This window comes from Podarcis liolepis, assembly GCF_965112155.1.
Source record: "Podarcis liolepis genome assembly, chromosome: 7".
Taxonomy (NCBI): Eukaryota; Metazoa; Chordata; class Lepidosauria; order Squamata; family Lacertidae; genus Podarcis; species Podarcis liolepis.
In genome coordinates, this window is record NC_139561.1 from 90,217,334 (window position 1) to 90,240,430 (window position 23,097).

At 47.2% G+C, this 23,097-nt stretch overlaps 2 protein-coding genes across 2 annotated transcripts in view; both read right to left on the reverse strand.

The window, feature by feature from the left end:
- LOC310712826 (cytochrome P450 2A13-like) overlaps positions 1-23,097 on the reverse strand; it is a 62,733-nt gene that overhangs the window by 12,604 nt on the left and 27,032 nt on the right. The window lies entirely within an intron of this gene.
- LOC310712844 (cytochrome P450 2A13-like) lies at positions 1,473-22,344 on the reverse strand. Its single transcript, XM_083516254.1, has 9 exons — positions 22,084-22,344; positions 15,224-15,386; positions 13,965-14,114; positions 11,858-12,018; positions 10,748-10,924; positions 8,940-9,081; positions 6,619-6,806; positions 5,523-5,664; positions 1,473-3,052 (listed from the first exon to the last, which is right to left on the reverse strand). Exons 1-9 carry the CDS (start codon positions 22,261-22,263, stop codon positions 2,871-2,873), a joined length of 1,485 nt encoding a protein of 494 aa, XP_083372380.1. The 5' UTR covers positions 22,264-22,344; the 3' UTR covers positions 1,473-2,870.

Consider the following 23,097-nt stretch of genomic DNA (forward strand, 5'->3'; position numbering starts at 1 on the left):
AAATTCAATCTTGGATCTTTCTCAATCTGAGTTGCAGCATATATGTGACTGGTCACGGGTTCCTATGAACAACTGCTGGTTGCAAGGACAAAGTAAAGTTGCAAGATACTAAATATGTGGAGAGAGCTTTGTTTAATAAGAGCTATTTTGAGATGCAAGGAAAGTGATTTGGGTCAGCTACTCTCCAAAGCAATCATGTTTCCCTTGGAAAGAGGAATAAGGCAATGATGGGCTTTAAGGCTGTTGCTATAACCTGCTTGTGAGTGCTTGTGCGAAGACTCCTCTAAACCACACAACCCTGGATTAAATACCATTGGTCTTATGGTGTGCATGGTTTGCAAAAGGATTTTTCCGTAGAAGGGAAAAGAGAGACTGTTTGGAGAGACAGGGTAATTCAGGGTTACATCTGCAGCAGCAGCAACTAGTTCTTTGCACTTCAATTGGTCGATTATGCTGGGCTGTTATGTGCTGTCACCCCCCTCTCCCAGGGGCTGCTGAGGCCTCACCTACAGAGAAATGCAAAAAAACAACAACACCCTCATTCTTCTTGAACTGCCCATTCCCATCCAGAAAGCGTTGGGGGCCAAGCATGTCTGGTCTTGCAAAATCTTGGGGCAACCCTAGTAATAATAATAATAATAATAATAATAATAATAATAATAATAATTTATTATTTATACCCCGCCCATCTGGCTGGGCCTCCCCAGCCACTCTGGGCGGCTTCCATAAAAACCAAAAATACAGTAAAATATCACACGTTAAAAACTTCCCTGAACAGGGCTGCCTTAAGATGTCTTCTGAATGTCAGGTAGTTGTTTATCGCTTTGACATCTGCTGGAAGGGCGTTCCACAGGGCGGGCGCCACTACCGAGAAGGCCCTCTGCCTGGTTCCCTGTAGCTTTGCTTCTCGCAATGAGGGAACCGCCAGAAGGCCCTCGGCGTTGGGCCTCAGTGTTTGGGCTGGACAATGAGGGTGGAGACGCTCCTTCAGGTATACTGGACCGAGGCCGTTTAGGGCTTTAAAGGTCAGCACCAACACTTTGAATTGTGCTCGGAAACGTACTGGCAACCCTAATAATAATAATAATAATAATAATAATAATAATAATAATAGTAGTAGTATAATAACCCTAGTAAAATGTGCATCAAAAGGCATATACTATTGAAAAGCATATTTAAAAATGCATGATTTGTTGTTTCTTTATTCACAACATGGGAACAGCAGACAACATTAGAATTTTGAGGGATACTTTTACAGCTGTGATTTGGGCTTGCCTTATAAGAAGAAATGTGGGTAAGAGAAGTGACTAGAGAACCAAGATGAAATGTTTGATCTTGCAGCTTTCTCAATTAGGGGTGCAGCAGAAAAATGTACATTCACAAAAAAGTAATTTCAGAAAATTAAAAACTGTTAAAATTATCATTGCTAAAATTCTGGCAAGTGCCACAGCAAGAAGATTCAGTAACATTAATGGATTATATAAACTAGATTTATTAAGAGAAGGCACCTGAGTACATATATGTTGAAAAAGCAGTATACATTGTGAGGAAAGCAGAGATAAACAGGTTACTGTTTTATTATTTTTAAGTGCCACAAAAGCCTTTGACAGGGTAGAATGGCCCTAAGTATTTGAGGTATTGAGAAAAATTTATAAAGGTGATTGAAGTAGTTGCATTATCAGCTGGTTAAAGGAGAGAAATTTTCCATCTCCATACGCAAACATATTCCCAAGGATAATGGAACAGATGACATTGAAGAAACTTTGACTTACAATGGAGGTGGGTCTCAAAGGGTGCCTTTAGTTGGCGGATGGGGGTGGGGTGGGAGGGTGTGATGTCCCCGCTTCAGGGTCCCTGAGTCTTCCTGAGGAGGACTCAGATCCAAACAATCCACCATCATTGCCTTCTGTCCCTCCTCATACTGTGGATTGAGAGATGACAAGATCCCAGAGAGGCAAGATTTCCTAGGTTATGACTGACCTATGGCTGTAAAACCTTCCAGCAACTGTCATATCCTGCAGGGTTAACTATTCTTCCTTAGCTTTTGTTGTTGTTTAGTCGTTTAGTCGTGTCCGACTCTTCGTGAGCCCCTGGACCAGAGCATGTCAGGCACTCCTGTCTTCCACTGCCTCCTGCAGTTTGGTCAAACTCATGCTGGTAGCTTCGAGAACACTGTCCAGCCATATCGTCCTCTGACGTCCCCTTCTCCTTGCGCCCTCCATCTTTCCCAACATCAGGGTCTTTTCCAGGGAGTCTTCTCTTCTCATGAGGTGGCCAAAGTCCTGGAGCCTCAGCTTCAGGATCTGTCCTTCCAGTGAGCACTCAGGGCTGATTTCCTTGAGAATGGAGAGGTTTGATGTTCTTGCAGTCCATGGGACTCTCCAGAGTCTCCTCCAGCACCAGAATTCAAAAGCATCCATTCTTCAGTGATCAGACTTCTTGATGGTCTTCCTTGGCTACTCACTGGGAAAGTGACAGCAAAGGAATGTTGGCATACAGACCACAAAGCAGAGAAGGAATGAAAGGGATGGGGAAGGGGGGGAACCATTTCATGGCTGGACTAGATGCCAGGAGGGATGCTGATGGCCAGAAAGGTAAATGAGGAGAGGTGCCTTGGGGAAGTGGGGTAGAGGAGGAAGAGGGCAGAGAGTCAGGGACCAGATATTTATTCACCTCTGAGATCGATTCCCAAAGAAATGCAGAGTAAGGAAATTCCACAAATGGAAACAGAGATAATGGAAATTCAAAAGAAAGAAGACTTGGTATGGTTAGCCTGTTCTGGTGCTTTACATGTTGAAGCATGCCTCCTCCTTTGACACTTGGGTGGCCAAGGTAGGCGACGATGGGGCTCCACTTCTTCAAGTCCTGCTTCAGAGGGGAATGGCACACATTTCATAAAAACGCGGAAGGGTGGCAAAGCCAATCAGCATGGGAGAGACGTCAATCTTTTCAGGTGGGATGGGAGATTTGATGTGGAAGTTCTGCAGGATGCTGGTGAAGAAGAGGAAGAGTTGCATCCGGGCCAGCTGCTCTCCAAAGCAATAGCGTTTCCCTAGGGAAGAGGAAGAAAGCAAAGACGGGCTGCTATAGCAAAGGGCAAAGACTCCTCTAACCCACATGACCATGCATAATAATAATAATAATAATAATAATAAATTTTATTTATATCCCGCCCTCCCCAGCCGAAGCCAGGCTCAGGGCGGCTAACAACAATAAAACAGTATAAAAGTATAACATAAACAACACTCTAAAATCATTCATTGTAAAATTAATTAATTCAGGCCACTGGCAACCATTGGGCCAGAGCTCCGCGAAGATTGCCGAGGGAGGGAGTCAGGCTGTGCCCTGGCCAAAGGCCTGGCGGAACAACTCTGTCTTGCAGGCCCTGCGGAAAGATGTCAAGTCCCGCAGGGCCCTGGTCTCTTGTGACAGAGTGTTCCACCAGATCGGAGCCACAGCCGAAAAAGCCCTGGCTCTAGTTGAGGCCAGCCTAACTTCTCTGTGGCCTGGGACCTTCAAGATGTTTTTATTTGAAGACCGTAAGTTTCTCTGTGAAGAGAAACTTTATTTGAAGACCGTAAGTTTCTCTGTGAAGAGAAACTTTATTTGAAGACCGTAAGTTTCTCTGTGGGGCATATTCCTAAGGATAATGGAACAGATGACATTGAAGAAACCTTGACTTACAATGGAGGTGGGTCTCAAAGGGTGACCTTAGTTGGTGGATGGGGGTGGGGTGGGAGGGTGTGATGTCCCCTCTTCAGGGTCCCTGAGTCTTCCTGAGGAGGACTCAGATCCAAACAATGGATCTGAGTCCTCAGGACTCAGATCCAAACAATGCAGCAACATTGCCTCCTGTCCCTCCTCATACTGTGGATTGAGAGATGACAAGATCCCAGAGAGGCAAGATTTCCTAGGTTATAACACCACTGGTCCTTTGGTGTGCCTTGTTGGCAAAGGGATTTTATGTAGAAGGGAAAAGAGATACCACTGGACAGACAGAGTAATTCTGGGGGGAAATCTGCAGCAGCAACATCTAGCAATTTTTCTCACTTCAATTGGTCCACCAGTGTGGTGTAGTGGTTAAGAGCAGTGGACTCGTAATCTGGTGAACGGGGTTCGCGTCTCCGCTCCTCCACATGCAGCTGCTGGGTGACCTTGGGCTAGTCACACTTCTTTGAAGTCTCTCAGCCCCACTCACCTCACAGTGTTTGTTGTGGGGGAGGAAAGGAAAGGAGATTGTTAGCTGCTTTGAGACTCCTTCAGGTAGTGATAAAGCGGGATATCAAATCCAAACTCTTCTTCTTCTACTGGTGATTGGCCTATTATTTGCTCCAAACTCTATGGTCACCAGACGTCCCTGTTTCCCAGGGACAGTCCCTGGATTTTCAAATCTGTCCCCAGACAAAATCTGTCCCCAGAATGTCCCAGGATTTCATTTAATGTCCCCGGATTTATATTTTAAGTGTTGTGGATTTATTAGTAAGGAATGAATGTTGCATGATTCACAGCACAAGACACATCATATGGGGACTTCCGGCGAGGCAAAATGGTGGGCGCCATGGCAGTGGGCAGCTCCTGAAGCCAGCCAGAGCCAACTGCGCTACCAGGCTGGCTCTGGGCTGCTGTGACTGCCACTGCCGAGGGGGAACCGGGGACACCCGGTACATCAACTGGGGGAACCACTGACCCCCCGCCCATGACCCAAATTGAGCTGGGAGCGAGAGTGCCCGGCCACCTGGCCAACTGCCCAGCGGCGCTCAGGGGCCAGGAAAACCCTGGAGCTGATGCAGGGAGACGGAGGAGAGGAGAAGGAGAAGGAAGTGAGAGAAAGAGGAAGGAGAAAAAAGAGGGGAGCCCCGACCTTGCCACACCACTGTTATGCTGCTGAGGAGAAAAGGTAGGAGAGCACCGGGAGGGCAAGGACACGTGGCCGAGACCAGGCCTGACCCAAGCCTACTCCATGGCAGATAGCGCTCCAAGAGAGCAGGCCGGGGCCCAGAGGAAGGCCGCACGGCAGAGGAGACCACAGAAGAGAAGATATTACTTCTTTATTTTTTAAAAAAATTACTTTTTTTTCCTTTCAAGAAAAAAAAGTGTCCCCGGATTCTTTGGGAAAAATATCGTAACCTTAGTAAACTCCCCACCCTCCGGGGCTGCTGAGTACTCACCAATAGGACCCCTGACCATTAGGTCCAGTCGTGACCGACTTTGGGGTTGCCACGCTCATCTCGCTTTATTGGCTGAGGGAGCCGGCGTACAGCTTCCGGGTCATGTGGCCAGCATGACTAAGCCGCTTCTGGTGAACCAGAGCAGCGCACAGAAACGCTGTTTATCTTCCCGCCAGAGTGGTACCTATTTATCTACTTGCACTTTGACGTGCTTTCGAACTGCTAGGTTGGCAGGAGCAGGGACTGAGCAACGGGAGCTCACCCCGTCGTGGGGATTTGAAGTGCCGACCTTCTGATTGGCAAGTCCTAGGCTCTGTAGTTTAACCCACAGTGCCAACCGCGTCCCTTACTCACCAATAGAGAAAGGCATAAAAGCCTCATTCTTCTTGAACTGCCCACTCTCATCCAGGAAATGTTGTGGGTCAAACACGTCTGGTCTTGCAAAATGTCGGGGGTCTCTCAGCACAGACCCAAGCATGGGAAACACTTCCGTTCCCTGAAGAAGAGAGGGAGAGAAATGAGAAGATACGGGAGAAATGGGACATTCTTCTGTTATGAAATCAGTGACAGTTCCCCATTTCTGTATTTCCTCCCTTGGTGAACTGTGTCCCTCCCTCATTATTAACACTCATAAGGAATTTTAGAACATTCCTGTCCTCTTTGTGTGGTCTTCTCACAGGAAAGCCACTTTTCCGCCCTAAAGAGGAGGTGGGGTTGCGGGCTTCATGGCCCCTCCACGTGTGTGGTGGGTGGAGGCCAGCCCCCGTGTGATCGGGGGGATTCCCAGCAGCGTCAGCCCCTGGCTGGCCAATCAGCCGGTTCAGGGTGCGTGGCCTGCCCTATAAAAGAAGACACGGCTGGGGATCTCCCTCTTTGCCGCCCACCAGCTGTTCCTGTTTCGGTTGAACCTGAACCTGGCTGGCCATTTTGGGGAAGAGGAATGCTAGTGTTATGTACTGAGTTGAATAGGATCCAAAAGGCAGCAGTCTGATTGGTCCTAGAACAATAGGATTCAGAATGCAGCAGTCTGATTGGTCCACAGGAGCCACCCAATCCAGCTCCAGGTGGAAGTGAATCCGCAAGCTGATTGGCCTACAGGTGAATCCAGGAAACAGCCAATCAGGTGGGGCCCATTGTGTAAATAATGTATATAAAGCAGACATTCTGGGGGAACTTCCATTCCTCCTCACCACTAGGAGCTGAATAAAGAGCATGAAATCCACTCTCGACTCCGAGTATATTTCAGCTAGGGATGATGGACCCAAGGTGGTTTCATCTGGCAGGGCTCCTCTGCTTTTATTATGGTTCTGACTCCACAGCAGTGATGACAGATGAGACAGAGACCAGCGGTGCCTTGGGAATATTAACTGGCCCATCATCCATATCTGGAAATAGTACTGAATGGTGGGGTCTCAGGAATTTTTTAAAAAGATAGAAAAATAAGCAATACCTTGGGAATGGTGTATCCCCGGAATTGGGTATCACGGGTCACTCGTCGGGATACCCCCATAGGAATTATGTCAGAGAATCTCTGGATCTCGTGGATCACAGCATCCGTATAGGGCATCAGGGTCCGGTCGTTCATGTTGGGACTGCGATTCCGACCAATCACATGTTCAATCTCCTTATGGACCTTCTCTGTTGAGAAATCAGCAGGATATAAGAAAAGGGAGACCTCTCATACCTGGGAAAGCTGACAGGCATATTCCCGAAGAAAGGAAGGCAGTTTCCCACCTCCCGCCCCGTTCTGCTGTCACCTTGAACCTCCCTACATTCTCAAAAAATATTTTTAAACTTACTATAAGGGCAGTGGTTACTAAAAATGACTTAGACTCCATGTATCTATCCACATGCGCCCCATTATGTTTATTATATTTTAAACTTAGAAAAGGGACATGGGTGGCGCTGCGGGTTAAACCACAGAGCCTAGGACTTGCCGATCGGAAGGTCGGCGGTTCGAATCCCCGCGACGGGGTGAGCTCCCGTTGCTCGGTCCCTGCTCCTGCCAACCTAGCAGTTCGAAAGCACATCAAAGTGCAAGTACAGTGGTACCTCGGGTTACATACGTTTCAGGTTACAGACTCCACTAACCCAGAAATAGTACCTTGGGTTAAGAACTTTGCTTCAGGATGAGAACAGAAATCGTGCTTCGGCGGCGTGGCAGCAGCGGGAGGCCCCATTAGCTAAAGTGGTGCTTCAGGTTAAGAACAGTTTCAGGTTAAGAACGGACCTCCGGAACAAATTAAGTATGTAACAAGAGGTACGACTGTAGATAAATAGGTACCGCTCGGGTGGGAAGGTAAACGGCGTTTCCGTGTGCTGCTCTGGTTCGCCAGAAGTGGCTTGGTCCTGCTGGCCACATGACCCGGAAGCTGGATGCCGGCTCCCTCGGCCAATAAAGCGAGATGAGCGCCGCAACCCCAGAGTCGGCCACGACTGGACCTAATGGTCAGGGGTCACGTTACCTTTACTTAGAAAGGCCCATGAACATATGTTTTACTTCAACGAACTGACTTTTGTACAACTCCGAAAGCTTTTACAAAGTTACTATTAAATACAATAAACTCTGTTTATAGAGATGGGAGACATAGAGGCATACCAGTAATTGAACCAGTTACAGATAGGTAGCCGTGTTGGTCTGCCATAGTCAAAATAAAAAAAATTCCTTCCAGTAGCACCTTAAAGACCAACTAAGTTAGTTCTTGGTATGAGCTTTCGTGTGCATGCACACTTCTTCAGATACACTGAAACAGAAGTTGCCAGATCCTTCTATATAGTGAGAAGGTGGGGAGGGGTATTACTCAGAAGGGTGGTGGGAATGGGAGATTGGCAGATAGCTGAGATGAGCCTGTTGACGACTCTTAACGACTGCAATAGGTCTTACAGTAATTGAACGTGTTTGTATTAGGGGATGCCCTGAATTAGAGCACCTTACGCATTATATCTTGCTCTGCCCCTTATACACTGAAGCAAGAGAACGGTTTTGACACCTATAATGATAAGGTCCTCTGGCCAGAATCCTTCTGACATGATTCTATATCTCCTTGCAGACATTGATAAGTATGTGACCTGGCAGGTAGCACTTTTTGCAACTGCCTCCAGGAAAATTAGAAAAAAATTATATAGCTGAGATTGCTATCAACTGTAAAGGAGATGAATTTATTTGACCCCATCTACCCCAAGCTGTATTTTTCTCACCAAACTTTGTACATAATTGTCTATTCTATTATTTAACATTACAGTGGTGCCCCGCAAGACGAATGCCTCGCAAGACGGAAAACTTGCTAGACGAAAGAGTTTTCCGTTTTGGAGGTGCTTCGCAAAACGAATTTCCTATGGGCTTGCTTCGCAAGACGACAATGTCTTGCGAGTTCCTGCTGGTTCCCCCCCCTTTTTCTAAGCTGCTAAGCCGCTTATCAGCTGATCCGATCAGCAGATAAACCGCTAAAAGCTGCTAATAGCGCTAATCCGCTAATCCATCAATGGGCTTGCTTCGCAAGACAAAGAAACCGCTAGACGAAGAGAATCATAGAACGGATTCTTTTCGTCTTGTGAGGCACCACTGTACTTTAGCCTATAAATTTTATTGTCCAATGTTTCAATTTGTATATTAAGGAGTTTTTATAGCTTTGTGCAGATTAGGTGGTGTTTTTTTGACAATATAAATGTTTTCAAGTTTCTGTATCAAATTAGTATATATTCTGTTGAATGATATTGTATACATTGCAGCAGCCTTTGGCTATAAGCAATAAATTTGGCTGACTGACTTACCTTGAACCTCCGGGTATTTCAGCAGAAGAAGGAAGCCATAGCGCAAGGTGGTGCTGACAGTTTCTGTGCCAGCAAAGAAAACAGCGAGGGTAGTCAAAACCAGATTCCTCAGGGAGAACTCAGAGTGTGGGTTTTCCTTTTCCTAGCCAGAAGGAAGAGGGAGAGGAGGAGGTTTCTCTTATTAAACATTGCTATACTCTAAACATTGCTATAGTTCGTATAGTTAAAGCTCTGGTTTTCCCAGTAGTGATGTATGGAAGTGAGAGCTGGACCATAAAGAAGGCTGATCGCCGAAGAATGGATGCTTTTGAATTCTGGTGCTGGAGGAGACTCTTGAGAGTCCCATGGACTGCAAGAAGATCAAACCTCTCCATTCTGAAGGAAATCAGCCCTGAGTGCTCACTGGAAGGACAGATCCTGAAGCTGAGGCTCCAAGACTTTGGCCACCTCATGAGAAGAGAAGACTCCCTGGAAAAGACCCTGATGTTGGGAAAGATGGAGGGCACAAGGAGAAGGGGATGACAGAGGACAAGATGGTTGGATAATGTTCATGAAGCTACCAGCATGAGACTGACCAAACTGCGGGAGGCAGTGGAAGACAGGAGTGCCTGGTGTGCTCTGGTCCAGGGGGTCACGAAGAGTCGGACACAACTAAATGATTAAACAACAACAACATAGTCTAAAGCCTTTCCCACAAAACGCTCTTTCTCTTACTGTTCAGCTGAGCTGCAATGGTGTCTTGGTCAATTGGATAAGGGGATATGGACAGTCGCGGACTGTTGAAAAGGTGGCTTCAATTCATGGCCCTCCAAGTTGTGGGAATGTTCAGGGATTCAGGAGAGGATATATTGTTTGATTATAGCCTTTCCAACTTGTGTTAATAAGTTCACAATTTAGCAGAGTAACATTCCCCTTTTTAAACTCGCAGTGGATGCGTTTGCTCAGGCTCGCTAAAGCCTCTATAATAACTGTTCTGGTAAAGGTAAAGGTAAAGGGACCCCTGACATTAAGTCCAGTCGTGGTCAACTCTGGGGTTGTGCCGCTCATCTCGTTTTATTGGCCGAGGGAGCCGGCGTACAGCTTCTGAGTCATGTGGCCAGCATGACTAAGCCGCTTCTGGTGAAACGAGAGCAGCACACGGAAACGCCGTTTACCTTCCCACCAGAGCGGTACCTATTTATCTACTTGCACTTTGACGTGCTTTTGAACTGCTAGTTTGGCAGGAGCTGGGACCGAGCAACGGGAGCTCACCCCGTTGCAGGGATTCGAAACGTCCCAACTGTTCTGGTATTTCCCCCTTATTTCATCATAAAAGATAAGACACGACACAGTCTTCTATAAAAGTATAAAAAGAGTTTATTCACATTCTGTTCACAATCAGATCCCAGAAGGCAGACTTATCTTAGAAAAGTAACATACACCTGGAAACTATCTCATAAGGAGACAGTCCCTTTGTCCTCTCTTGGCTGGAAGCCAAGAGAACATCTTTGGCTAAGCAGATGTTGCTTCTTCGATGCATGTAGTCAAAGAGAGATGGCTGCCCTGCCCTGTGCTTTCGTCGTTAGCTGCACAGGTGAGGCCACGCCCACCTCTAGTCACATGCAGAGGAAGTCTGTCCCAGCCCAGAAGGAAACAGGAAGTTTACCTGCTGGCTGGACAAACATTCCTCCCCATGTGTAAGCATGATCACTCTAGGAATGTTTAACTTGACTGCTCTTGTGTTTCACATCCCACACAAGTTGGCATGGGGCGAGACAACTTTCTTTCCCAAGAAAATCATCACAGTTCTTCGAACGCAATAATCATACCTGATGCATCTTCACAAGGAAACAGTCGATGAAATCCCGAGGGGAGTTGGGGTCCAGGGTCTCCTCATTGGCTTTTACTTTCCTCGTGATGAACTTCTCCAACCCTAAGAGTTGCTTGAAGGCTTCCTGCTGTGGGCCAGGCAGGTACTGCATGACGCCCGAGAACATGTCGTAGAGCTGCAGAGTCATGGGGAGGAAGAGAGACCCGATATTTCCCCAAGTGAAGCTGAGATAAAGGTGCTGTTTGCGTCTGAGGCTCACCTAACACACCCAACATCCGACCCTCCCTTTATGGTGGAGGCTGATGCCTCTGACAGGGAAGTGGGAGATGTGTCTGCAAGCTGATGAGGAAAGGGAGCTGAGGTCATGCGCCAGCCATTCAGTCATGGGTGTGGTCGGAAACCTGGAAGTGTTTCTCTTGCCAATACAGAATTAACAATCAGACAGGTGCCTTCCTTATCTGGGACAGGCTGTGACAGTAGGCACAGAGACAAACAGAAGTTGTATAAGGCCTTCAAGGGGCATGTCTGAGGTCCAGCGCCGAGGGCCTTCTGGTGGTTCCCTCAGTGCGAGAAGCCAAGTTACAGGGAACCAGGCAGAGGGCCTTCTCGGTAGTGGCACCCGCCCTGTGGAACGCCCTCCCACCAGATGTCAAAGAGAACAACAACTACCAGACTTTTAGACGACATCTAAAGGCAGCCCTATTTAGAGAAGCTTTTAATGTTTGCTGCATTACTGTATTTTAATATTGTGTTGGAAGCCGCCCAGAGTGGCTGGGGAAACCCAGCCAGATGGGCGGGGTATAAATAAAAAATTATGATGATGATGATGTCTCTGGTGCACATCTAGAATGGTGAGGTGTTGTGTGAGGCATTTGGTTTTTCAGGCTCAGGGAAAGACATCGCTCCTGGTTCTGGTGCTATTTGTACTGTGAGCTTCTGTTGGTCAGCCTCACTCAGACCCCTGAAGGTGGTCTGCTTGTTAACTGGCAATGCTGCAGCTTCTGACAGTGTCTTGATCACTGCTGGACTTTGGGGTAATGACTGATTAAGAGGAATTGTATTATTCACTCACTCACAAAGGAAGTCCTTCCCATCCCCTCCAATTTACCTGTCCCCAAGAGGTGGCAGTGAACCGGAAGCTGCCCAGCATCATGCTCAGCAAGGAGTGGAACTCCTGATCTTCGTATTCAAAGCGGTCGCCAAAGGCGATGGAGCTGATGACGTTGGACACCGTGCGGCTCAGGGTGTAGGTGGGGTCAAAGGGCGCACCTAGAAAAAAAGACACACACACACTGTGCAAGTCACTCAACCCAGGAACAAATCAAGAATACACTTTGCAAAGCAGTCCACTCTAACCTCATTACAGTGGTACCTCGGGTTAAGTACCGTATTTTTCGCTCTATTGGACGCACCGGACCACAGGACGCACCTGGAGATCCACAGCCACTTCACACAATGCCCACTCCCAATTTTCATCTGAGAGACATGTGTCTCTCAGTACCCCCCTACCTGCCACACTTCCCCCACCCCACTTAAGCTGAGGGAATTCCTGCCCAGAGAAACTCCCAGCAATCAAGGAGGAGGAATCCGCTGCAGCCGTGAGCAGCGGAGGATCAATGGTCCCCTTCCTTCTCTCCTCCGTAGTTGCTTTGAAGCAGGAAAGTGGGAGAGGAGCTGCTTACACGAGTGTAAGCTGCTCCCCTCCCACATTGCCGCTTCAAAGCAATCACGGAGGAGGGAATCCGCTGAAGCCTCCAGCAGCGGAGGATCCATGGTCCCCTTCCTTCCCTCCTCCGTGGTTGCTTTGAAGGAGGAAAGTGGGAGAGGAGCTGCTTACACGAGTGTAAGCTGCTCCCCTCCCACTTTGCTGCTTCAAAGGGAGCCCGGGAGGAGGGAATCTGCTGCAGCCTCGAGCAGCGAAGAGGATCCATGGGTCCCCTCTTTCCCTCCTCCGTGGTTGCTTTGAAGCAGGAAAGTGGGAGAGGAGCTGCTTACACGAGTGTAAACTGCCCCCCTCCCACTTTCCTGCTTCAAAGCAATTACGGAAGAGGAATCCGCTGAAGCCTCCAGCAGCGGAGGATCCATGGTCCCCTTCCTTCCCTCCTCCGTAGTTGCTTTGAAGGAGGAAAGTGGGAGAGGAGCTGCTTACACGAGTGTAAGCTGCTCCCCTCCCACATTGCCGCTTCAAAGGGAGCCCGGGAGGAGGGAATCTGCTGCAGCTTCCCCCACCTCCCGCAGAAGCCGCGCGCTCTTTAAAGGGGCTGTGCGACTTCTCCTGGCTTTTCTGGGAGGTGGGGGGATTCCCCCACCTCGTAGAAAAGCCCGCAGGAGCCGCGCAGCCTTTAAAGAGGGTGCAGCTCTTGGGGGCTTTTCCCCCAGGAGGGAGAAGGTACTGCTGCAGCCAGTCAGTCCCTTCTCCCTCCTAGAGAAAAGCCCGCAAGAGCGCACGAAGCTTGTGTGCGGCTCTTGAGGGCTTTTCCCGCCTGCCTCCCCCCTGCATTCGCTCCATAGGACGCACACACATTTTCCCTTGCTTTTTAGGAGGGAAAAAGTGCGTCCTATGGTGCGAAAAATACGGTACTTAATTCATTCCGGAGGTCCGTACATAACCTGAAACTGTTCTTAACCTGAAGCACCACTTTAGCTAATGGGGCCTCCTGCTGCTGCCGTGCCGCCAGAACACAATTTCTGTTCTCATCCTGAAGCAAAGTTCTTAACCTGAGGTACTATTTCTGGGTTAGTGGAGTCTGTAACCTGAAGCGTATGTAACCCGAGGTACCACTGTATTTCTTCTTTGTGTGGGTGTAGAGTGTTGGTGATGTACAGTCATACCTTGGGTTACAGACGCTTCAGGTTGCGGTTGCGGACTGCCGAAACCTGGAAGTACCGGAACGGGTTACTTCCGGGTTTCAGCAGTTGCGCGTGTGCAGAAGTGCCTATTTCCAACCCGAGCGTGCGCAGATGCACTGCTGCGGGTGCGAACGTGCATCCCGCACGGATCACGTTCGCAACCGGAGCACCCACTGTATTTAGCTTAGGCTAAGTTACGTCTTTTCCCACCCATTACCAAAAATAAAAGCAGCCGTGATAATATTCAGTATAAAGCCTTCAGCTGCCCACTTAACTGCCCACAGTTCTAAATATCACTGTCAAGTGTTTCTGTCACCTGTAACTCATTAAGCAGCATTTCTTGAAGGTACCAAAACTGAGCTCACTTTTTGTTTCCCTCAGGGATTCCAGCAGGAAGTGGGCCTCCTCCAAGATCCGCTCTTCGATGGATCTCTTTCCCATCCCAAAATTCCTCAGCGTCATGATGGAGAATCGGCGTAGCTGCTTGGCCCGTTCCCCGTTGCTGAAGGAAACCCCTGGGAAGCGAAGGAGCCATTGAAATGAGGAGGAGGAAGAGGAGCTGGAAGGTGACACCATTTTAAACTAGACTTAACTATGTCTTTTTAACTGGATGACGGTATTAAGCCTCCCTGAAAATGCTGCTATATCAGTTACTCTTCAACAGGTATTCTGTATGCGTAAGTGCTGTTTTCCCCTTTTGTGGGGTTATTTTAAGGGGGAGAAAAGAGGGAAATACCAGGAGAATCCAGTCTGCCTTAAATCATCCTGGATTAGCTACGATAGTTTTAGCCTTTTTGCTTATCAAAGCTTCCCTGCAAAGGGATGTACTCTGTGGAACTCGGAAATGTGAGGAAGGAAGGACAATATCTAATAAATGTATAATCTTCTACCATCTATTCACATCCCAACATTTAAGAGTGCCTGGGAGAACAAAAGAGGCAAAAACACAGTTGACAATCAACTGATAGAAGGCACTTGCAGACTCAAGAGCTTTTTCAATATTATCTATGCTTGCAAAGTTACATCGGTGGTCCTTTACTTGGCTATGAATATTCAGATGCAAATCCCATCTCTTCTATGACTTGTCTGAATTGTCGGAGCTTCCGTACGACTGAGCTGTAATGGCTCTCCTCCGTGTCGTATCTTTGGAATCCATCGACCTCTCCTCCGACACGATTAACGACCTAAACCTTTGAATGAGGCTTCAGGCATGCCCCCATTACACAGAGTATCCAAACAGCAGCAAGAGAGCCAGAAATATGTGCTACATTGATACATTTATTTCTAACTACACGGGACAGAAAAGAATATGCGTCTGCTCTCTGTGAGAGACAGAGAACAACAAGAAGAAAGAAACAGGAAACCAGTAACATCAACATCCGCCTCCCATCTCCCATGAGACTTCCAGCAGTCTGGAATGTCAACAGAGTCTTGTGACTCCAAAAACTGCACAGTGGCATAACAGAAATCTAACACGAATGATGTAGAGAAGCCCTCCCTCAGCCTGTCCTAAGAAACTGGTATAAAAAAATCTACTTCACAGGAAGGACCACTGCTAAGTTCAATGCCAAAACAATGGTAGTAATGATGCGCTCTGCCAAGGGTTGCCCAAGAAGAGACTGACCGTAACCCTGGAAAAGCCAGTCAAACGTGGCTTGCTCTCCACGGCCACCAAACTCTTCGGCCTGGTCCACCAGGGCCTCCTTCACGGCATCGTATCCACATAAGACCACAACACGGCGGGGCCCTAAGTGGATGGTGTAGACAGGACCATATTTCTCACGGATCTGTGAAAAGAGGAAGAGGGCATTGTGTGAGGTCATGCAACTGATGCAGAGATGGAGCAAATTGCTCACCTACCTGTGCAGAGATTAGTAGCTCCTGAAAGCCTAAGCCTAATTAGGCAATGAAAAACACATCCTTTATGATGAACCTTTGGTTCTCCATTATCTGGGCACCAGAATTTAAGAAGGATATTGGCAAGCTGGAATGTGTGCAGAGAAGGGCCACAAGGATGATCAAGGGTCTGGAGATGAAGCCTTATGAGGAATGGCTGAAGGAGTTGGGTATGTTTTGCCATGATAAGAGGAGACTGGGGAGAGATATGGAGGCCTTCTTCAAATATCTAAAGGGCTGTCACCTGGAAAATAGACCAAACCAATGGATTCATGTTATAAGCAAAGAGCTTCTGACTTAACTTCAGAAAGAACTTTCTGGTGGTAAGAGCTGTTCTACAGTGGAACAGAATCCCTCAGAAGGTAGTGGTTGAAATTTGCAGTTCCTCAAATTTTGCAATGAATTTCTCCAAACCCACAAGTATACAAAGTGTGCATATAAAGGCATATATTTGTGGAAATAGCATACAAAATTGCATTATATTTGGGGGGGGGGGTTCACTACATAAATGTGGCTATAAGGCAGATCTGCCCACAAAAATGTGTATACTCTATTAGGAAAACGCACAGTGAAATTCTGACGAATTTGCATGAGGATTAAAAACATATAAACTGGTGCAGAATGTCATGGACTGAGAGAAATGGAAAGAAACAGATTCACCCACCAATAAAGGCACACAACACCAGCAGGCTGCCATGAGGAAACCTCTCCTCCATGCGGGGAACTGAAATTAAGATTGGAATCATGGAATTATAGAGATGGAAGGTACCCCAAGGGTCATGAGAAATGAGAACAACGAGAGAAACAGATTCGACCACTTTGACAGCCACATGACACCAGCAGGCTATCCTGAGAAAACTTCTCCTCCATCAACAGATTTGTGGTTAAATCCGGGCTGGTCTCAGATATTAAATTGCCCTGCAATCTACCTGTGTAGTTGGTGCCAAGAAGCTGAATCTGGGTGGGGAAAAGAGTCATGCAGGCCAAGCCCTGGGAGAAGATGATCTTGGATTAAGACAGGGCTCTTGTTCTGCCAGGACTTTGTTTCCCTCCTTGGCCGATATTTTTCCCCGTCCAAATTCAGCTGCTTGGCACCACTTACATAGGTAAATTGCAGGACCATTTGATAGCTGCCAAGATTTTGTTTTGAACTTTGATCATTTGTTCCTTTTGTATTTGTGTGCATTTGTTATTTGTCAACCACCTTAGGGGACTTTTTTGGTTGAAAGGTGAGTATAATAAATAAATTACATAATATAACACAACATAACATGCCATCTGGATAATCCCTGGGCACCGCCTCCAAGCCTGGACAAGCTCAGCACAGTCTCCAGTTTCACCTACCTGGCAGAGCAGGTTCTGCTCAGTGTTGGATTTCCAACTGATTCCAAAGAATCAAACAGTTGGATCTCCTTAGGTGGTGCAATATTTATTTCTGGTTATGTTTGCACGCAACCTTTCTGTTAAGGGTTACCAGGGCTGAAACTGAGCATGGCGCCAACTGGGTGAAATAAGCCAGGCTGAATGACTTCCCACATGGCGGTCCAGCTTTGGGCAGTCTCTGCCCCACATAAAAAGGTAAGGGTAAAGGGACCCCTGACCATTAGGTCCAGTCGTGGCCGACTCTGGGGTTGCGGCACTCATCTCGCTTTATTGGCCGAGGGAGCCAGCGTACAGCTTCTGAGTCATGTGGCCAGCAGGACTGAGCCGCTTCTGGCAAACCAGAGTAGCGCACGGAAATGAGGTTTACCTTCCTGCCGGAGTGGTACCTATTTATCTACTTGCACTTTGACATGCTTTCGAACTGCTAGGTTGGCAGGAGCAGGGACCGAGGAACGGGAGCTCACCCCATCGTGGGGATTCGAACCACCGACCTTCTGATCGGCAAGTCCTAGACTCTGTGGTTTAACCCACAGCCCCACCAGCATCCCAGCAAAAATGGCGTCAAGAAAGGATGTTCCTGGCTGATCTCCACAGCCTGTTTTGATTGTTTAATTGGGCTTTGTTTGTGTTATGTACTGAGCTGAATCCTAGATCAATAGGATCCAGAATGCAGCAGTCTGATTGGTCAGCAGGAGCCACCCAATCCAGCTCCAGGTGGAAGTGAATCAGCAACCTGATTGGCCTGCAGGAGCAGCCAATCAGGCTCCTGGATGAAGTGAATCAGCAACCTGATTGGCCTGCAGGAGCCATCCAATCCAGCTCCAGGTGGAAGTGAATCAGCAACCTGATTGGCCTACAGGAGCACCCCAGAATTAGCCAATCACATGGGGCCCATTGTGTAAATAATGTATATAGAGCTGGATGTTTTGGGGAAAGTTTCATTCATTGCTACTATGAGCTGAATAAAGAGCATGAAATTCACACTTGACTCTGAGTATATTTCAGTTGGTTTTTCTCTTTATGTGATAGTGCTGTTGCTGGCCTAGCAGCTATCTAATTTATCAGGGGGCAAGGACCTTTTTTGTGTGTTGTTTTACTCTCTGGGGAGCCAAGAATTGTTAACCAGTTTTAAAGGGAGTTCAACAGCCGCAGGTCAGCCACCTCTTTGGAGTTCTTGACATTTTATCTTCACTGGTTTCAAACTTTATTCTAAGGACTTTTAAACTGTTTAAAAACCAGAGTTTCTGAATAGGAAACTGGCAGATGTGGTAACTGTGTCAGCATCGCCCTAGAGCCAGTGCACCAACTGGACTCATGCACCTCAACCCCGACTGGGCTAGGCGAGCTGGGTAGCACCGCCAGAGACCTCCTTTCTCACAGGAACAGGTCACAGTGCTGTGGACTCACAGCTTAAAGCTGAGAGCACCGGATTCACTGTCTCAATAATACAGTCGTTGCGCAGCAGAGTTTTGCAGAGTCTTGCAGAGTATAAACCACTCGGAGAGCAGCTCTGTAGAATATCTTCCTTTTATTCTGTAACTACAACTATGATACAAAACTATATACAGAGCTGAATATTCTAAGCATAAATCAATGCTACACTGAGAGTCTGCAGCTGCACTTAGCAGCAATCTTATCTCTAGAATCTCTAACACTCTCACTTTCTCCGATACACTGACTGACTGTCTCTCTCACTCACACACACTGATATGTTGCTGGGCAGAATAAGTAGATAGGCAGGACACGCCTCCTCCTCTCTGGAGAGTCAGCAGAGACCATCAGGAGATCATCAGGAGATTCTTGGGTATGGGAGGGGTGAAATCTCCTCAAACTGATCCTTTAAATTGTACGCCTTCTGGGACAAACAGTCTGCCAACAGAGTTTTCTTCAGATACTCCTCACAGTCCTTAAAGGGTGTCTTCGGGTTATAACTACATGATTTCAAGAGACGTGTGTTATCTATTTGTAGACGAACACCCCCAATAATATGCACTCTATAAAACAAAAAATTTCAGCGCTGAGATCTGCTTTGGATTCTGTAGTGGCTATAGCATCCGATGAATTTTGTGAGAGGAAATCAGAAGTGCTTCAGGCTGATAAACTTGGAACTGGAGCAGTTAGGAGTGAGAATGGGAGCGTCCCTTCCAATGAGCCCTCCATCCTATTCTATCTAAGGAGAGAACAACTAGACCGGCAGTACATAGAAAAGATTTTGGGGGGTTTTGCATTAACGCTTTCGGACTCAGACTTGGTTGTTTTGGATGAGTGGCATTATGATGACCAGTAGGAGGGCTGTTCTCAGTCTTCACCTGCGATGGGAGCTGCCATGGAGGACTCTTAGAGGGTTGGCAAATGCCTGGATGTTGACCTTCATAAATCACTGCAAGAAGAAAAGTTCCTATACCCAATTACACCACAAAGAACTCATAATCCACCTACTTTCAGCAGCCAAAAACACCATAACCAGACACTGGAGAGACCTGTCAGGAGGAAGCATGGACCAATGGTACCAAGAAGTATGGGAAACAGCCCTACTAGAAAAATTAACCAATAAACTGAAAGTGACACGGGGACAAATAGAAGAAGACGCCTTCACCCCGGTACGGCTCCCCTTTATCACACACACACAGCCCAACAAGACAGTGACAAAAATCCACCAACGGCATACAAATCAATGTGGCTAATCTGATCCAAAACACCCACCCACCCCACTCACACATGAAAACAAAGACCACCACAGCGAATCACAAAACAACAACCATACCCCAGGCCAACCCCAACCTCTCTCACCACCAAAGGAACACAAGTACGTTTCCGGGCACAATTCAAAGTGTTGGTGCTGAACTTTAAAGCCCTAAACGGCCTCGGTCCAGTATACCTGGTCCAGTATATCTCCACCTCCATCGTTCTGCCCAGACACTGAGGTCCAGCTCCGAGGGCCTTCTGGCGGTTCCCTCCCTGTGAGAAGCCAAGTTGCAGGGAACCAGGCAGAGGGCCTTCTCGGTAGTGGCGCCCGCCCTGTGGAACGCCCTCCCACCAGATGTCAAAGAGAAAAATAACTACCAAACTTTTAGAAGACATCTAAAGGCAGCCCTGTTTTGGGAAGCTTTTAATGTTTAATAGGTTATTGTATTTTAGTGTTTTGTTGGAAGCCGCCGAGTGGCTGGGGAAATCCAGCCAGATGGGTGGGGTATAAATAATAAATTATTATTATTATTATTATTATTATTATTATTATTATTATTATTATTAAATAGCACAGAAGCTGCACAAGCGACGCTGACACAAAACCCCACATATATTAGGTATAATAGAAACATCGCCACCCGACCCCACACCATCTCCTCCCCCTTTCCCCCTTCTTCTTCCGAATGTCTCAACAAAGGAAACTGATCTGTGAAAAATGTTACTTGGAGGAGAAAAAAGAGAGAGAGAGAGATTGCACATACTTTGTAAACTAAGAAAATCTTTAATAAAAATACATTTTAAAAAAAGAAGAAAAGTTCCTAACTGATCCTAACAGCAACACCAGGAACTTCTGATAGATTGGTTCCCCGGGAAAGTCAGATTTTGATTACTATACTTCATTGCAGGAGAAACTTTAACCATTACTAATTGTGTTGCCATCTTCAGTTGGCCGCTAATAGGGTCAAATAACGTAAGGGAATCAGAGGTGCTACAGGATATTTGAAATATGACAGGGGGAGCCTGGTATTGTAAACTGCCTCTGCATATACGTCACTAGGTCTATGCACATAGTCATTGGGCCTGGGTGGGGTTGGGTTATTTTTTTTGGGGGGGGGGGAAGCCTGCTATATAAATTTAATGGCAAATGCATCTCCTTTAAATCAATTCCCAGACCAAATGAGTAAATTTTTCATCAAGGAATCGTAAGCTTGCCTCTTGTGCAAATGCCTGTAAATCTAAATTTCAGAAGACTGTGTCCCTATTTAAAGGTAAAGGTAAAGGTACCCCTGCCCGTACGGGCCATTCTTGACAGACTCTAGGGTTGTGCGCCCATCTCACTCAAGAGGCCAGGGGCCAGCGCTGTCCGGAGACATTTCCGGGTCACGTGGCCAGCGTGACGAAGCTGCTCTGGCGAGCCAGCACCAGCGCAGCGCACAGAAACGCCGTTTACCTTCCCGCTATAAAGCGGTCCCTATTTATCTACTTGCACGCAGGGGTGCTTTCGAACTGCTAGGTTGGCAGGCGCTGGGACCGAGCAGCGGGAGCGCACCCCGCCGCGGGGATTCGAACCGCCGACCTTTCGATCGGCAAGCCCTAGGCGCTGAGGCTTTTACCCACAGCGCCTCCCGTGTCCCTATTTAGAACAGGACAATTGTCTTTCTTTTTTATCAGCACCTAATAATGTCCCCAGAGGGCACTCTCAACCCCCAGAAGCTAGATCTAGCGTCCAAAAGTTAAAATCAGAGGATTTCCTAACACACGGGATACCTGTCAAATCATAACCCCCAGAAGCTGCCCAAAAAGTGTGACCTTGTGTCAAAAGGAACTAATAATATACCTGCTGTACAGCTTGGTTGGTTAGAGCATGGTGCTGATAAATTAAAATTAAAATTATTATATTATTATATTATTTATTTTTTAAAAAAATATTTATTTAAAAGAAAGGCACACTAAAATGCTGACTAATTTTTTTGAGGACATGAGAATTGATAGATGTGCCCATCCCTTCACTCAGGCAGAAATATACAGTGGTACCTCGGGTTACATACTCTTCAGGTTACATACGTTTCAGGTTACAGACTCCGCTAACCCAGAAATAGTGCTTCAGGTTAAGAACTTTGCTTCAGGATGAGAACAGAAATTGTGCTCCGGCGGTGTGGCAGCAGCAGGAGGCCCCATTAGCTGAAGTGGTGCTTCAGGTTAACAACAGTTTCAGGTTGAGAACAGACCTCCGGAACGAATTAAGTACTTAACCTGAGGTACCACTGTAAAGAGAGAGAGAAGCAAAAGCTGGAGAATGTGGTGGAAGGAGAATTATGAGGAGATGATGAGTCAAGTGGGAGAGAGAGAGAGAGAGAGAGAGAGAGAGAGAGAGAGAGAGAGAGAGAAGGATGAGTGGGTAGGTAGATAGATAGATAGATGGGAGTGACCTTCATTAATCAACAGTATTTAAGAATGATTTTATAATAACAATTCAGAGAATGGGAAACTGTGCTCTGTCACATTATAGAAAGTTACCTTCATAAGTGAACGGTACATATCGCTTGTGTTGACTTGGAGCAGGTTCCCGATGAAGGGGAGGGGAGTTGGTCCAGGCGGCATCTTGCTTTTGCGGTACATCTGCCGCCATGTTGAGAGGACCATCAGGCAAGAGAGGAAGATGACCAGGAAAAGGGTTGCTGCTCCGAGGGGATCCATGGGGAGCTTGCGGGTGGCCTGTGGAGCTCTGAGTAGCTGGGAAGAGCAAATACATGCACAGCCCGAGCTGAGGCTGTTATGTAACCTAACCTGAGGGATAACACCCTTTGTGGAGTTATGCAATTTGCTTGCAGTCACTCCTCTTGGCCTCCTTTCTATTTAAGAAGAGAAGATCTCCTGCCAAAAGTCCAGAGGTCTTATTTTTTGCGTGAGACAGTCCTGCTTCATCGATTTTTCATGCTTTATGTACAAGAGAGAACTGGCACTATTTGGAGATTATTTCTGAGGCAGAGGATGGCTTCTCTGCATCAGAGGCCAACCCTTCCAGCGGTTCTCCACCTGTGGGTCCCCAGATGTTGTTGGACTACAACTCCCAACATCCCTGAGCTCTAGCCTTGCTAGCTAGGGATGATGGGAGTTGTAGTTCAACAACATCTGGGGACCCACAGGTTGAGAAAGGCTGCTTTAGGCAGACATGGGTGGATTCTGTGTCTCAGTGTAATAACGTAGTATGACAGAGAAAGACCCAAATGATTTCCACAAACACAAGCACAAAACTATCAAGGAGAGAGGCACTTACGAGAGAGTGACCTGCCCAAGCCCACACCACTAGGAGACCTTCATGGAGTTCCCAGGACATGCACAATTCCCTCCCACTTTTCCAAATTGTTGGACAAGGTCTCTGGTACATAAAACAAGGAAGGAGGACACAGAGATGGAGGCTGCTAAAGTGTGTGTGGCCATGATGGACTGTCCCAGGAAGCCAAGGGCAGAGATAGAATCCCAGAAGCCCCACTTTCTGTATCTCCCTTTACAGCCTAGGACCCTCGTACC

Coding starts and splice junctions, on each gene's coding strand:
- LOC310712844 (XM_083516254.1), bottom strand. CDS start 22,263: ATGGATCCCCTCGGAGCAGCAACCCTTTTCCTGGTCATCTTCCTCTCT. Junction 5,665..6,618: donor GGGGATACACCATTCCCAAG/GTATTGCTTATT, acceptor TCTCTTCTTCAG/GGAACGGAAGTGTTTCCCAT. Junction 3,053..5,522: donor TTTTATGCCTTTCTCTATTG/GTGAGTAAGGGA, acceptor CCTCTTCCCTAG/GGAAACGCTATTGCTTTGGA.